This window comes from Hypanus sabinus, chromosome 31, assembly GCF_030144855.1.
Source record: "Hypanus sabinus isolate sHypSab1 chromosome 31, sHypSab1.hap1, whole genome shotgun sequence".
NCBI lineage: Eukaryota > Metazoa > Chordata > Chondrichthyes > Myliobatiformes > Dasyatidae > Hypanus > Hypanus sabinus.
In genome coordinates, this window is record NC_082736.1 from 29850050 (window position 1) to 29865142 (window position 15093).

General features: G+C 44.8%; 1 protein-coding gene across 1 annotated transcript in view; it reads right to left on the minus strand.

The window, feature by feature from the left end:
• LOC132383707 (ADP-ribose glycohydrolase MACROD1-like) overlaps positions 1-15093 on the minus strand; it is a 1398038-nt gene that overhangs the window by 952370 nt on the left and 430575 nt on the right. The window contains exon 4 of the mRNA XM_059954897.1: positions 4948-4977. Coding sequence (XP_059810880.1) covers positions 4948-4977 — 30 coding nt within the window. The remainder of the gene's footprint in view (positions 1-4947; positions 4978-15093) is intronic.

Sequence of the window (15093 nt, forward strand, 5' to 3'; positions counted from 1 at the left end):
TCCACTATCAGCTCTTTGGTTTTTTGGACATTGAGGGAGAGGTTGTTGTCTTAGCACCACTGCGTCAGAGTGTTAATTTCTCCTCTGTAGGCTGTCTCGTCCCCGCTTGAAATAAGGCTGGCTAAAGTCGTGTCATCTGCGAGTTTGATCAGCAGATTGAAGCTGTGTGTGGTGTAGAGGGAGGAGAGGAGGTCCACTGTCAGTTTCCACTGACTGTGGAACTCCTGTCTTATTGATGGAGTACCTGTGTCATTCTCATTGCGTGGGAATGAAGGCCAAACTGACCGAGGTGCTGGTTTCTAACTGTTTTGATTGGGGTGGAGGGGAGGGAAGTCCCACGGACAACACTGATATCTAACTGTATTTCACTGAAAGACAGAACTCCTGCAAAAAGGGCTGCAAAGTTGGGTCGACGGCCTCTCACCACGAAGGCAGCCGGTTGCCGGCAGTCGGGAGGCTAGAGGTCGACGGTCACTCTCCACGGAAGGACCGAGTTCGAGCGGTTGCTCTCCTCGATGCTGACGGGAGGATTGTCAAAATTCTGAGATTTCTGCGATTATTGGTGTGGGCATCGTTTACATCGGTCTCCGGTTTTCGCTGTCCTCTTTGTTGTTGCTGATTGGCCAGCTGGGGGTTGGGGGGGGGGGGGTCTGACATTCTTGCTGCCTTGTTTTCCAGGCGGGCGATCTGTTAGTTTTTGTGCGAGGGAGGGGTTGGGGATTTGGAGTCTGGTGTTGGTGTTGGGGGGTTTCTGTGCGGGCGATCTGTTAGTTTTTGTGCGAGGGAGGGGTTGGGGATTTGGAGTCTGGTGTTGGTGTTGGGGGGTTTCTGTGCGGGCGATCTGTTAGTTTTTGTGCGAGGGAGGGGTTGGGGATTTGGAGTCTGGTGTTGGTGTTGGGGGGTTTCTGTGCGGGCGATCTGTTAGTTTTTGTGCGAGGGAGGGGTTGGGGATTTGGAGTCTGGTGTTGGTGTTGGGGGGTTTCTGTGCGGGCGATCTGTTAGTTTTTGTGCGAGGGAGGGGTTGGGGATTTGGAGTCTGGTGTTGGTGTTGGGGGGTTTCTGTGCGGGCGATCTGTTAGTTTTTGTGCGAGGGAGGGGTTGGGGATTTGGAGTCTGGTGTTGGTGTTAGGGGGTTTCTGTGCGGGCGATCTGTTAGTTTTTGTGCGAGGGAGGGGTTGGGGATTTGGAGTCTGGTGTTGGTGTTGGGGGGTTTCTGTGCGGGCGATCTGTTAGTTTTTGTGCGAGGGAGGGGTTGGGGATTTGGAGTCTGGTGTTGGTGTTGGGGGGTTTCTGTGCGGGCGATCTGTTAGTTTTTGTGCGAGGGAGGGGTTGGGGATTTGGAGTCTGGTGTTGGTGTTGGGGGGTTTCTGTGCGGGCGATCTGTTAGTTTTTGTGCGAGGGAGGGGTTGGGTGTTTGGGGTTTGTGCGTTTTTGTTTCTTTTTCTTTTTCATGTGGGGGTTGGAGTTTGACTTCTTTTCTTTCAATGACCCCCATGATTTTTCTGTAATTCATGGCTATCTGGAGAAGACAAATTTCAGAGTTGTATTCTGCAGAGATACTTTGATAATAAACTGAACCTTTGAACAACAGCTTATAAAACTGACTTTTGCTAAATATTTGTAATTTGGCATGGTATGCCAAATTGTATTAGTATTGGTAATTTACATAGAAAGTATTTACAGATATTTCTTTGATTCAGTATGTCACTTCTATTAAACTTCTAGTTTAATAAGACAATGGAGCAGAACCAGGCCGACTGAGTCTGCTCCGCCATTCGGTGGCTGATTTATTCTCCCTCTCAACCCATATCCTTCTAAATTCCAGTGAGTACAGGCCCACAACCATCAAACACTCCTCACACATTAACCCTTTCATTCCCAGGATCGTGCTCATGAACCTCCTCAGGACCAATGGTTCAACCCAACAATTGACTGAGACTCAATACTTACTTGGCAACTCTAAACAACTAGCACTGACATTAGCCACAGTCCCATTGAATTTACTTGCACTCTGAATACTTTAACCATGGGTTTCTGACATACAACCTAGGAAGAAAGCGCAAGTGGGTTCCATTACTTTCTGATATAGATCAGATCACTGTCAAACTAACTTATTGGCTAGCAAGAAAAAGCTATGTAACTTGCTTCAATTTATCACATTCCTTAAAGCACCAAATGAATTCAAGTCAAGTCACTTTTTATTGTCATTTCAACCATAACTGCTGGTGCAGTACACAGTAAAAACGAGACAACGTTTTTCAGGACCATGGTGTCACATGACACAGTACAAAAACTAGACTGAACTACGTAAAAAACAACACAGAAAAAAACTACACTAGACTACAGACCTACCCAGGACTGCATAAAGTGCACAAATCAGTGCAGGCATTACAATAAATAATAAACAGGACAATAGGGCAGTAAGGTGTCAGTCCAGACTCTGGGTATTGAGGAGTCTGAGAGCTTGGGGGAAGAATCTGTTACATAGTCTGGTCGTGAGAGCCCGAATGCTTCATTGCCTTTTCCCAGATGGCAGGAGGGAGAAGAGTTTGTATGAGGGGTGCATGGGTTCTTTCATAATGCTGTTTCCTTTGCGGATGCAGCATATAGAGTAAACATCCGTGATGGCGGTAAGAGAGACTTTGGTGGGAAATATGTATTTAATGTGTTTTGAGGAGAATTGATTGAAAAATGGTGACAGAAATCCTCCCCTCTGTGCTTACTTCCGCCTCTACAATAGTTCAATTGTTCCATTTAATATCAGAGAAAGTATACAACGTACAACCTGAAATTCTTGTTCTTCACGGACAGCCCTAAAAACAGAAGAGTGCCCCAAAGAATGAATGAGAGTAAAAATGTTAGAACCCCGAGGCCTCCTTCTCCACTCTCCCACGCACAATCAGCAGCAAAGCCTCAACCCTCTCCCTCCCTCACTTACTTCCATAAAAAAGTGTCAGCACCTACTTACCAACCCACCAAGCAAGCAATAACAAAGCCCCCAGGAGAGGCTACAATCCGCAGTACAACGAAAACCAACTGTTCACCTGATAATTCAATACCACAGACTGACTGACTGTCTCGCTCTCTCTCTCTCTCCCTGATAACACGGCAGAGAGGAGTCACACAGTGAGAGGGAAGAGCAAAAAAAAATAAACAACTTGTTGTGTGTACGTTGGGGGGGGGGCTTTGGGGTTCTCATGTTTTTTGTCATTCAATTCTTTGTTTTTTTCTCTCTGTTCCGTGGATGTTAGCGAAGAGCAAGAATTTCAGGTTGTGTACCGAGTACATTCTCTGATAATATATTGAATCCTCTCCCAAAACAAGAATCGACTTCCTGAGCAGTCGGAACTGCCGCAATATAAAGACTGGAAAAAATTTGTTCTTATGCCAAACATCTCTGATTTGCCACGCCGACTGCCTTCCTTGGGATTGCTGCCGAGAAGGGGCCCATCACTGTGTGGCTCACTGTGGCAGGCAGATAGGCCTCTGTGCTCGAGTGCTGTCTCTCTTTGTTGACAAAGGACGATGTTACCATGGTTCTGCAGTGTGGATTGGACTATTGCGTTTATGGTCTTTCTCAGACTTATGGATTCTATATTCTCTGCTTTATGCCCATTTCTTGGTGAGTGCAGGGCACTTTGGAGTCAATGTTCTTGGTTCCATTTTTTGTGGAGGAAGGGGGGCTGTGGGAGATGTTTTTGTTCTGTTTTGTGTTGGGGCAGGTTTGGGGGTTCACAAATGGGTTCTTTTCTGAGTGGGGTAGGGAGGGTGGGTTTGATGATTCTCTCTGAAAGACTTTCACATTCTTTCTTTTTAACATGGCTATCTGGAGAAGACAGACAGACAGGCATACTTTATTGATCCCAAGGGAAATTGGGTTTCGTTACAGTCGCACCAACCAAGAATAGTGTAGAAATATAGCAAAATAAAACCATAAATAATTAAATAATAATAAGTAAATCATACCAAGTGGAAATAAGTCCAGGACCAGCCTATTGCCTCAGGGTGTCTGACACTCCAAGGGAGGAGTTGTAAAGTTTGATGGCCACAGGCAGGAATGACTTCCTATGACGCTCAGTGTTACATCTCGGTGGAATGAGTCTCTGGCTGAATGTACTCCTGTGCCTAACCAGTACATTATGGGTGGATGGGAGACATTGTCCAAGATGGCATGCAACTTGGACAGCATCCTCTTTTCAGACACCGCCGTCAGAGAGTCCAGTTCCACCCCAACAACATCACCGGCCTTACAAACCTCAGAGCTGTATATGGACTCGTACTTTGATAGTAAGTTAACCTTTGAAGCTGACCAGAATTTTCAAATTCTGTAAGGCCTCTGGGATCATTGGAATTAACATGTGAAAGACCTCTTTTCCATCACTTCCTCCACATCTGTCTGCCTGGCTTCCGTCTTCAACATCCAACAAGTCCTGCTTTCGCACCAATTTCCAAGTTAACATATTTGCTCTGAATTTATCTAATAATTATGGCCCCGGCTTATGGACTTTGCCAACTTTAAAAAATATATTTCTCCATTTCCAAATTATTTAAGCCTTTCATAATTTCAAAACCTTGTATCAGTCACGTAGGCCTGTATTCTTTGGGGAAATGTTAGTACATGAAGATATAAAAGGTTTTATTTTGATCTAATAACAGTAACTACAGTTGAGAATCTTATACTGGTTGTACAAACAATAAAAATTAGTGCCTCAGGCAGACATCAGGGAAATTAAACGGTACAATATACTGAGTGTACTTTGAAACCTGAAATTTTGTTAACTGCTGGAAATGATTTTAGTAAATTTGATTATAAATACAGGCCAGATACTTGAACAACCAGGACCAGGCTTTGCTTGATGCTTTTACAATTGCCAACACCCCAACTGGCGCTCCAAGACGTTCGGATGTGAGAAAAATAATTATTTAATAATATTCCAAAATGCTTACCTCCCCCTCCTCCCATCAGCGAAGAATTTGCTGCAAAGAAGAAGAAGAAAATTAATATAACATTCAGCTTAATACATCTATTTCCGCTCACCTAATGCATGAACGCAGCCTGAAGCGTTATCTCTAATCGCACGAACCAAGTTTGATCTAATGACTAACTCCAATGATCGAATCACTTCCCAGTAAATGTGGCTGGAAGCCATTTTTTTCTGACATGCCCATTCCACAATATAAACTCCCGTCTGAAGAAGTAATACAGAAAAATATCAGAAATGCTCAGCTGGCTGGGTAGTAACTAGGAAGAAGTGAGATGAACATTTCAGCTGGATAGTGATCCCTGACTCATTCCCCTACCCTCTAGGGCTAAGTTGAAGTAACAATTCCAATTCAGCTTCAGTATTTTGTGTCCTTTCTTTTCTCTGAGATCACTTCAGGTGGCTACTTTATTAGAGCACGATACAGCAGCAGATTTTGGTCATTCAGCCCATCGAGTTTCCTCCGCCATTCCACAGAGCAACAAATTCCACGGATTCACGAAAGAAAATCCTCCTCATCTCTGCTCATAGGGACATCCTTATATCCTGGTCCTCTCAGAATAAATACTAACATTGCACTTGCCTTCCTCATTCTTGAGGAAAAACTTCTTCACCCAGAGAGTTGTGGATCTGTGGAATGCTCTGCCTCAGAAGGCAGTGGAGGCCAGTTCTCTGGATGCTTTCAAGAAAGAGTTAGATAGAGCTCTTAAAGATAGCGGAGTCAAGAGATATGGGGAGAAGGCAGGAATGGGGTACTGATTGTGGATGATCAGCCATGATCACAGTGAATGGTAGTGCTGGCTTGAAGGGCCAAATGGCCTACTCCTGCACCTATTGTCTATTGTCATTCACCAACTCAAACGGCAACCTTTATGGGATCCTGCACTAGGACTCTCAAGTCCCTTTTCTGAACATGCACCTCATTTAGAAAATGGTCTACACCTTTATCCTGTCCACTGAAGTGCATGACCACACACTTCCCCTGCACTGTGTTCCATCTGCCATTTCTTTGCCCCTTCTCCCAACCCATCATGACTAATAAATTCAGCTTATCCAGATACTCAAAAGTTCAAAGTTCAGAGTAAAAATTTATTGTCAAAGTACAAATATGAATTGAATTGTCTTTATTACGTATGCATGAGGAGTAAAAATCTTTACATTACGTCTCCGTCTAAATGTGCAATGTGCGATTTATATTAATTTATAATAAATAGTATGTACAACAGGACAGTCAATATAACATAGAAATACAGTTGCGTCAGTGTGAATTAATCAGCCTGATGGCCTGGTGGGAGAAGCTGTCCCGGAGCCTGCTGGTCCTGGCTTTTATGCTGCGGTACCATTTCCCGGATGGTAGCAGCTGGAACAGGTTGTGGTTGGGGTGACTCGGGCCATAAGACCATAAGATTTAGGAGCAGAATTATACCATCTGGCCCATTGTCTGCTTTGCTATTCAATCATGGCTGATTTTTTGTAATCTCCTCCTCAACCCCATTTCCCGGCCTTCCTCCCCGTAACCTTTGATGCCATGCCCAATCAAGAACTTGCCTCAAACACACCCAACAATATATGCAGCAACAAATTCCACAAATTCACCACCATATACAGCCCTGAGATTCATTTTCTTGTGTGCATAAACCAATACTAAAATAATAACCACAATAGACTCACTGAAAGACAGCACCAATTTGGCTATTCAACCAGAGTGCAGAAGACAACAATCTGCACAAGTACTTGAAGAAATAAGAAATAAATATCAAGAACATGTGATGAACAGTCTTTGAAAGTGGTAGTGGGAGCATTTCAATGATGGGGCAAGTGAAGTTGAGTGAAGTTATCCCCTCTGGTTCAAGAGCCTGATGGCTGAGGGGTGGTAACTGTTCCTGAACCTGGTGGTGCGAGTCCTGAGTCTCCTGTACCTTCTACCTGATGGTTGAGGGGTGGTAACAGTTCCTGAACCTGGTGGTGTGAGTCCTGAGGCTCCTGTACCTTCTACCTGATGGTTGAGGGGTGGTAACAGTTCCTGAACCTGGTGGTGTGAGTCCTGAGGCTCCTGTACCTTCTACCTGATGGTTGAGGGGTAGTAACTGTTTCTGAACCTGGTGGTGCGAGTCCTGAGGCTCCTGTACCTTCTACCTGATGGTTGAGGGGTGATAACTGTTCCTGAACCTGGTGGTGCGAGTCCTGAGGCTCCTGTACCTCCTTCCCAATGGCAGCAGCGAGAAGAAAGCATGGCCTCATGTGATAGAGTTTCCTGATGATAAATACTGCTTTCCTGCAACAATGCTTCGTGTAGATGCACTCAAAGGTGGGGAGGGCTTTACTCGTGATGGACTGGGCCGTATCCATTACTATCTTGTAGGGTTTTCAGGATAAAATGGGCGTTGTTCTTGAGCACTTCCCTCTACTGCTTCTGACATTTGAATCGTCTTTTGTGTTTCCTCTTAATCTCTAAAGAAGGCCATCGTAACCAAAATCTGAAAGAAATTTCCCTTTTGTGGAGATGGAAAACGAAGTTCACTTGTGGTGAGATCCAGCATAAGGTCACTAACACCACATTTAAGCGAAAACTCTATTTAAGAGTGATGCGGCAAAATAGATTTCAAATTTAATTACAGATAAGCGGCTGTCAATCCTAATGAATGGCACTTCTGCCAGCTTTTCCCGCACGATCAGTAAACTCCAGCGGCTGATTTGACAAGAATCTCACGTTGTTTCTGACTCCAAGACTAATAAATAGACCAGTGTCGTGGGAATCTACTATGAAGAAATTAAATTTATAACTCAACAAGAAGACGGAAGATTTAAAATTATGTTGGCCTTTCGCAGTCTTCCAGCTCTGCATCCGATCCTTCTGAAGAACTTGATGAAGTGATCTTTAATTATATCCCTTCCTCTGTTAAAATGCTTCTTTTAACTGTGTGTGTGTTCTTTTCAAAAGGGAGGGCTGGTGCTGCACCAGTATTTAAAACTACTGAGTTTAATTGGATTGGTGCTTTGTGGCCTTGGCTAATTACCACGGCGATATATTCCCAGCAGAAATAACCACATGTTGCTGGTTCACTTCACAGCTTCTTGGTGGCTTGGGCTACGGAGAGGGCTTCTGACAGCCGTACAGTGGTGGATGCTCCGTTACAAATTACTAATTACACAATCTGCGCTCCAGTTCCACTTGTGTGGGCCTTGGGATGAGGCAATTTTTTTTTCCCTGTTTTGTTTCAGCTCTCCAAACCTGTTCATTCATCTAATCGGTCGATTTCTTGCAGACTGATTTAATTCCCCCTTTAAACACAGCCTATACCTCATCGGTGATGCACATTGTGGTCATTCAACTTTTTAATAGCCAATACTGTTGAACACTGTAAGGTGTTCTCTGTCACACAATTATTAATGTCACGGATACCATGATTGCCGCACACCTTATTCCCTTTCCATTTCCCAGACATATCGATGCAGCCATAAAGAAGGCAAGACAGCGGCTATATCTCATCGGGAGTTGGAGGAGATTTCGCTCGTCGCCTGAAGCACTCGAAGATGTACGGTGGACAGCGTTCTGACAGGCTGTACCGCCGTCTGGTATGGGGGTGTGGGTGGGTGGGGGGGGGGGGGCTGCTTCTCAGGATCGAAAGAAGCTACAAAGAAGCTCCATCATGGGTACTAGCCACTGTAGTATCCAGGACATCTTCAGGGAGCGATGCCTCAGAAAGGCGACGTCCATCATTAAGGACCCCCACCACCCAGGACATGCCCTCTTCTCATTATTACTGTTGGGAAGGAAGTACAGAAGCCTGAAGGCACACACTCAAACGATTCAGGATCAGCTCTGTTCTGAATGGATATTGAATCCATGAACCTCTCTTTTTATTATTTCTGTTCTTGCCCTATTTTTAATTTAACTACTTAACATATATATTGCACTTACCGTAAATAATTATTTTTATATATTATCATGTACTGCATTGTACTGTGCCGCTAAGTTAACAAATTTCACAAAATATGCCGGTGATATTAAACCTGATTCTGATTCTGAAAACTAATTACCAAGTATTCCTTCCTCTGCACCTACGTTTTAATTATGAAGCTATGATTAATCCTTTCAACAAAACCCTCGGAAACTTGAAGCATCAAACAGGCAGCCGGGCTCACTGGGACGGAAAGCTGAGACTAGTCTATGAATAATAATCGTAAGGACAATTTTGCTTGCAATAGTAAAATGTCAAATGGCTTGTAGACTTGCTATTTCATCTCAAAAGACAATAGTTCTTCATAAGTTGGAAATAAATGTACTCACATTATACCGAAATTTAGCAGTATAATTATTACAAATCAAGCACACAGCTCTGATGGTGTACGTGCTAAGTAAAGTTAATATATTAACGCATCCACATTTCACTGACTTTTTTCTTTCTGACTTAATATTAAAGATTGTTTAATGCCATTTCTAGTACACAAGTGTAAAGTAGAATAAAATAATTGTTACTCTGGTTCCAATACAGCACAAAAAAAACTACACAATACGATAAAGAAAATGGTTCAAGGACATTTTTTTGTCCAAGTGTGCAGTATACAACTCTGAGATTTGCCTTCTCCAGACAGCCACAAAACAATGGGAGTAGTTCAAAGGAAAACATCAACCTTTTCCCCTCACGCAAAAAAGAATTGTGCAGAAGGCAACAAGGGCAACAAACTGCAACACCCCGCCCCGGGCAAAGAAAAACAAATTGCACAAATGGCGACCAGAACATCAAACCCCTACACGCAAAAAAAAAAAATCAACGAACAAATCGTGCAAATTGCAACAAGGACATCAAGCCCCAAACCCGCGCCCCCCCCCAGGCAAAAAAAGCAAAGAAAATCGCGCAAACGGCAGCCAGAAAGAGTGGGCAAAAACGCAGGATTTAAAACGCACAACTGGAAAAGTCCAAGAGAACCACAGTCCAGTCCATAAGTTGCAAGCACAGTAACATTCTCCGACAGCATCGTGGGAGAGGGAGACCATCGGGACACTGTGATCAGCGAGATCGGACTCGGGGTGGGGGGTCTTCCCCCGGGAGCAACTAGCAAGAAATCCGTCGCCTTCTGCTGACAACAGCGAGCGAGAGGTTTGCAGATAGCACTGGACACTCGCTCGGCTTCCGCACTCGACTCGATGTTTCAATCTTCCTCGACGGCGAGATCGGCAAAAAATGGAGTTGAACGTGGGCTTGTGCCTCATCTCTAAGCTTCCAGGCCTCAAGGCTGCTTGTCCTCTGGAACCTCCATGGATGCAGCACAGCGCTAGGCCGCACGATTGACCTTCAAACTGTACATCACAGGCTCCCACACTACCAGAGGCACGTTATTAATATGTTATGAATGTACCACAGCTCTGAGGGGCCGAAGGGTGCGGGGTAGCCCCCTCCTTTGTGAGAATCGCAGGATCGCTATTGATTTGGGTCAGGAGACCCAGGAAATGAGAGAGAGACGCGCGGAATGTCTTGACTCCCCTGGTGATATAAAAGCTACGGGAAACGGCCATTGAATCTTGGAGACGGACTTGTGTATTACAATACTGTGCTACGTGGAAGCCCTCAGGCAAAGTGGGCTGGTTGAGGGAGGGATTGCATCACCCCAACCTGATTGACATCTGAGACCCTGTGAGTCAGGATAAAAGAGGGTCTGTGGGAACAGCCCCTCAGACGCACCAGAAGAAACGCTAGCGATCCTGTACTAGCGGAAGCCGATGGGAGGAGGCCACATGCGTTCGGTTCCATTTGCCCCGGAACCAGTGGCTTTTACCACAGAAGAACGGCTTTTAGCTAACAACGGGGAAACCAACTCCTAACGACTCTCGAAGGATTGACATCATAAAAGGACTGAGCAAGTTTTAACTCGTCTTTCTCTCAAACCAAAACGCTGCAGCTTGAACGAACTAACAGTGACTTTCATATTTCCATCGGACAATACATTATCCCCTAGACAACGATAGAGCTATTTCTTATTGATTATTATTATACACGCGCTTTTAGATTTAGTATTGATGATGTATATTATCTGTATGTTTGCATTGATATTATTTTGTGTATTTTTATCAATAAATACTGTTAAAATAGTACCATCAGACTTCAACGGACCTCTCTACCTTTGCTGGTAAGTGATCCAGTTACGGGGTACGTAACAAATAAAAATAATAAAAATATACAAAAATAAATACAAACGTAAAAAACAATAAATAAAAATACATAGCTTATTGATGCACCATCAATAACTCTGAGACGTGAGTTAAGGTAGGCTTTTATTGGCTGGAAGAAAGCACAAGCAGCAAGTGACCACCACACGACATCCTGGAGACTGAGGAAGGGTCTGTGCCTCCAATCGCCTTTATACCGGGGTCTGTGGGAGGAGCCACAGGAGCGGTCAGCGGGGACGGCGTGTCCAGTCAGGTATATGTAGTTCACCACACTTATATACCTAGATTGATTATATGTCCATAAAGTGACTCCAGACACAAGTTGTAAATCTAGTCGGCTCCATCTTGGGTACTAGCCTACAAAGTTCCCAGGACATTTTTAAGGAGCGGTGTCTCAGAAAGGCAGCGTCCATTATTAAGGACCCCTGCACACAGGACTTGCCCTTTTCTCACTGTTACCATCGCCAAAGCACATGACCGAAGGAAGTTGTAAAGTCAGTCAGCTCTGTTTTGGGTACCAGCCTCCGTAGTATCCAAGGAGCGGTTCCTCTGGAAGGCAGCCTCCATCATTAAGGACCCCCATCACCCAGGTCATGCCCTCTTCACATTGCTACCATCAGGGAGGAGGTACAGGGGCCTGAAGACACACACTCAGCGATTCAGGATCAGCTTCTTCCCCTCTGCCATCAGGGAGGAGGTACAGGGGCCTGAAGACACACAGTCAGCGATGCAGGAACAGCTTCTTCCCCTCTGCCATCAGTGAGGAGATACAGGAGCCTGAAGACACACACTCAACGATTCAGGAACAGCTTCTTCCCCTCTGCCATCAGGGAGGAGATACAGGAGCCTGAAGATACACACTCAGCGATTCAGGAACAGCTTCTTCCCCTCTGCCATCAGGGAGGAGGTACAGGAGCCTGAAGACACACACTCAACGATTCAGGAACAGCTTCTTCCCCTCTGCCATCAGGGAGGAGGTACAGGAGCCTGAAGACACACACTCAGCGATTCAGGAACAGCTTCTTCCCCTCTGCCATCAGGGAGGAGGTACAGGAGCCTGAAGACACACACTCAACGATTCAGGAACAGCTTCTTCCCCTCTGCCATCCGACTCCTAAATGCACATTGAAGCTTTGGACAATACTTCACTTTTTTTTTAAATATACAGTATTTCTGTTTTTGCATGTTTTTAAAAATCTGTTCAATATATGTAATTGATCTTGTTTATTTATTATTATTATTTTATTTTTCTCTGCTGGACTATGTATTGCATTGAACTGCTGCTGCTAAGTTAACGAATTTCCTGTCACATGCCGGTGATAATAAACCTGATTCTGATTCTGACTCTGACACTCCGACAGTAAATGATAAAGTAGTGGTGGTGGGGGGGTGGTGTGGAGGGGTGGGGGTGTTCATCAGCCTTACTGCTTGGGGAAAGGAACTGTTTTTTGAGTCCGGTGCTCCTGGTGTGGGTGCTATGTAGCCTCCTCCCTGTTCGGAGAGGGACAAACAATCCGTGAGTGGGGGGGGGGGCGTGGTGGGGGGGTGGTGATCGTTCAAGATGCTACTGGCCTTTATCTAGCAAGGTTCTGAACATATGTCCTAGTTCTGGTGATGTGTTCATAAAGTTACAGGCTTACAATCGGACAGCTACGAAGCAAGTTGCACAATGTTCGTACCCGTGGTGAAAGGGTTGAGATTTTTTGGGATGGCAGATAGGAAGCTGATTAAGTGATGGCTTTATCCTCATGATGCTGAGCTTCCTGGAGGTTGTTGGAGGCCTCAGTATTCAGAAACGAAGAGAGTATTTCACCATGGCCACTACAGTGCTGTGTTAAAGAAAAAAATCAAACATGTCCGATTGAAGCCCAGAAAGATTTCTGAAAGGAATTGCGAGTGCGCTCGGTTCCGGTCGTCTCATTATAGGAAGGGTGTGGAAGATTTGGAGAGATTTACCGGGATGCTGCCTGGATTAGAGGGAATGTCTAGTGAGGATAGGGTGAACATGCTCTTTGGAGAGAAGGAGATTGAGAGGCAAACACGGGGGAGAGCGAGCGGTTCTCGGAGAGGCCGCTGGTTCGAGTCACTGCCCTCGGGAGGAGCCAGTAGGTACGAGTCGCTGCCCTTGAAGAGGCCACTGGTTCGAGTCGATGCCCTCAGAGGGGACAATGTGTTCGAGTCACTGCTCCCTGTGGGTGATCTGTTAGCTTTTGAGTGAGGGAGGGTTTGCGGGGGGGGGGGTGTGAGACTTTGTTTCTTTATCTTTTCGTCCAGTGGGGATTAACGTTTTTCTTTCGACTATTCTATGGTTTTCTGTATTTTATGGCTATCTGGAGAAGATGAATCTCAGAGTTGTGTTATGCATACTTACTTCGATAATAAAGTGAACTTCTGAACCTAGAATGAGATGAAGATAAAATGCTGAAGATGATGAGGCGCACATATCGAGTGGAAAGGTAGCACCTTAATCTCAGGCCAGAACTAGCTGATATGAGGGAGGCACCATTTTGAAATAAGTGGAGGGCAATGTCACAGGTGATTTTTTTTTGCACACACAGGGAGTGGTGGGTGTGTGGAATGCCTTGCCAGGGGTGGTGGGAGAGACAGACACATTAGTGATATTTAAGAGACTCTTCGATAGGCATATGAATGAAAGAAAAATGGACAGCTGTGTGGGAGAGAAGGGTTAGAGTAAGTTAAGGTCAGCACAACATTGTGGGCCTCTACTTGCTGTGCTGTCTTGTGTTCTATAAATAAGAAGCAGAAAGGAGGAAGACCCAAATATGCAGGAAAACAGACAGGGTGTGGGAAGACTAAAAATTGCAAGGCAGAAGACCAAACGATAAAGATGGAGACGCGAAGGAAATATTTTTGACTGTGTGAGATATTACACGAGGTCACCAGTCTCAAGCTTAACACATGAAGATCATGTTGCACTTCCTGCACAAAAACTGCCTGATCCTGATCTTCCCTCCGACTTGTAACGGCCAGTGTAGGCAAAAATCTTGTGCTGTGCAATTTTTAGCCCAGTGACAACAACATGTGCGCACTGAATTTTGTATACAGTATAGAGATATTCATTTTAACAGCTAGCAAAACACTGCCTGTAAGAACTTTGATCTCCTCTGGGTTTGACCATTTTCGCTCTCGCTCATCTGCACTCTCACGAAACATACGTAGCAGGCAATGAAGGATTTTCTCGCCGGACCTTTTGCACGCTGTCCGCGTGTGATTTGCTAGCTAAATGACGCTTTAAAAAGCCAAGAGTCACTCCACTTCTTCCCACTTGTAGAATCTCCAGCAACTTCTGCGTCGTGACAATACACACGGGTAACACCAGTTTCCGTACCGTACATGAGTATTTCTCGTAGCCGCACATTCCTAACCTCGTGAGCTTTCAGTGTAGCAGTTTCTCCTGTTTTATTAAGCCATTCTGCTTGAAAGGAACTCGCAGTTCTTTTGCACTTCATTCCCTTTGCTTCTTTGGAATTCGGCATAGTGAATCAGTAATTTCTTCAATAAAAACAGTATAAATAAGCCAGTCCTAAAATCTGCAGACAAATCATCACAAATTCCACGTTGTCAATACTGTCCGCATGAGAAACCGAGAAAGGAAACGTGATTGTGTGTGACTGTGAAATATAGTAAACATGTCAAAGAGGTAAAGCGTGACAACCTCTTGTGCACAGTTTAAATTCCCTTGTGCGCGAGTAGCAAAAGATGTTTGCACGCACACGCATGTGCCTTAGAGGGAATCGCTTGATCCATTTTTTTTAGTTATTTTTAATATTTGATCCATATGTTAGCATGGTACATCTACTGTATATGCGGCTGGAATTTTCTAAATTTGATTTGAGGTGACACGCTAGCCTAATAGTTATCCCAACTCTTTACAGTATTAGCGACCTGGACTCAATTCCGTCACTCCCTCTGTACACGCTC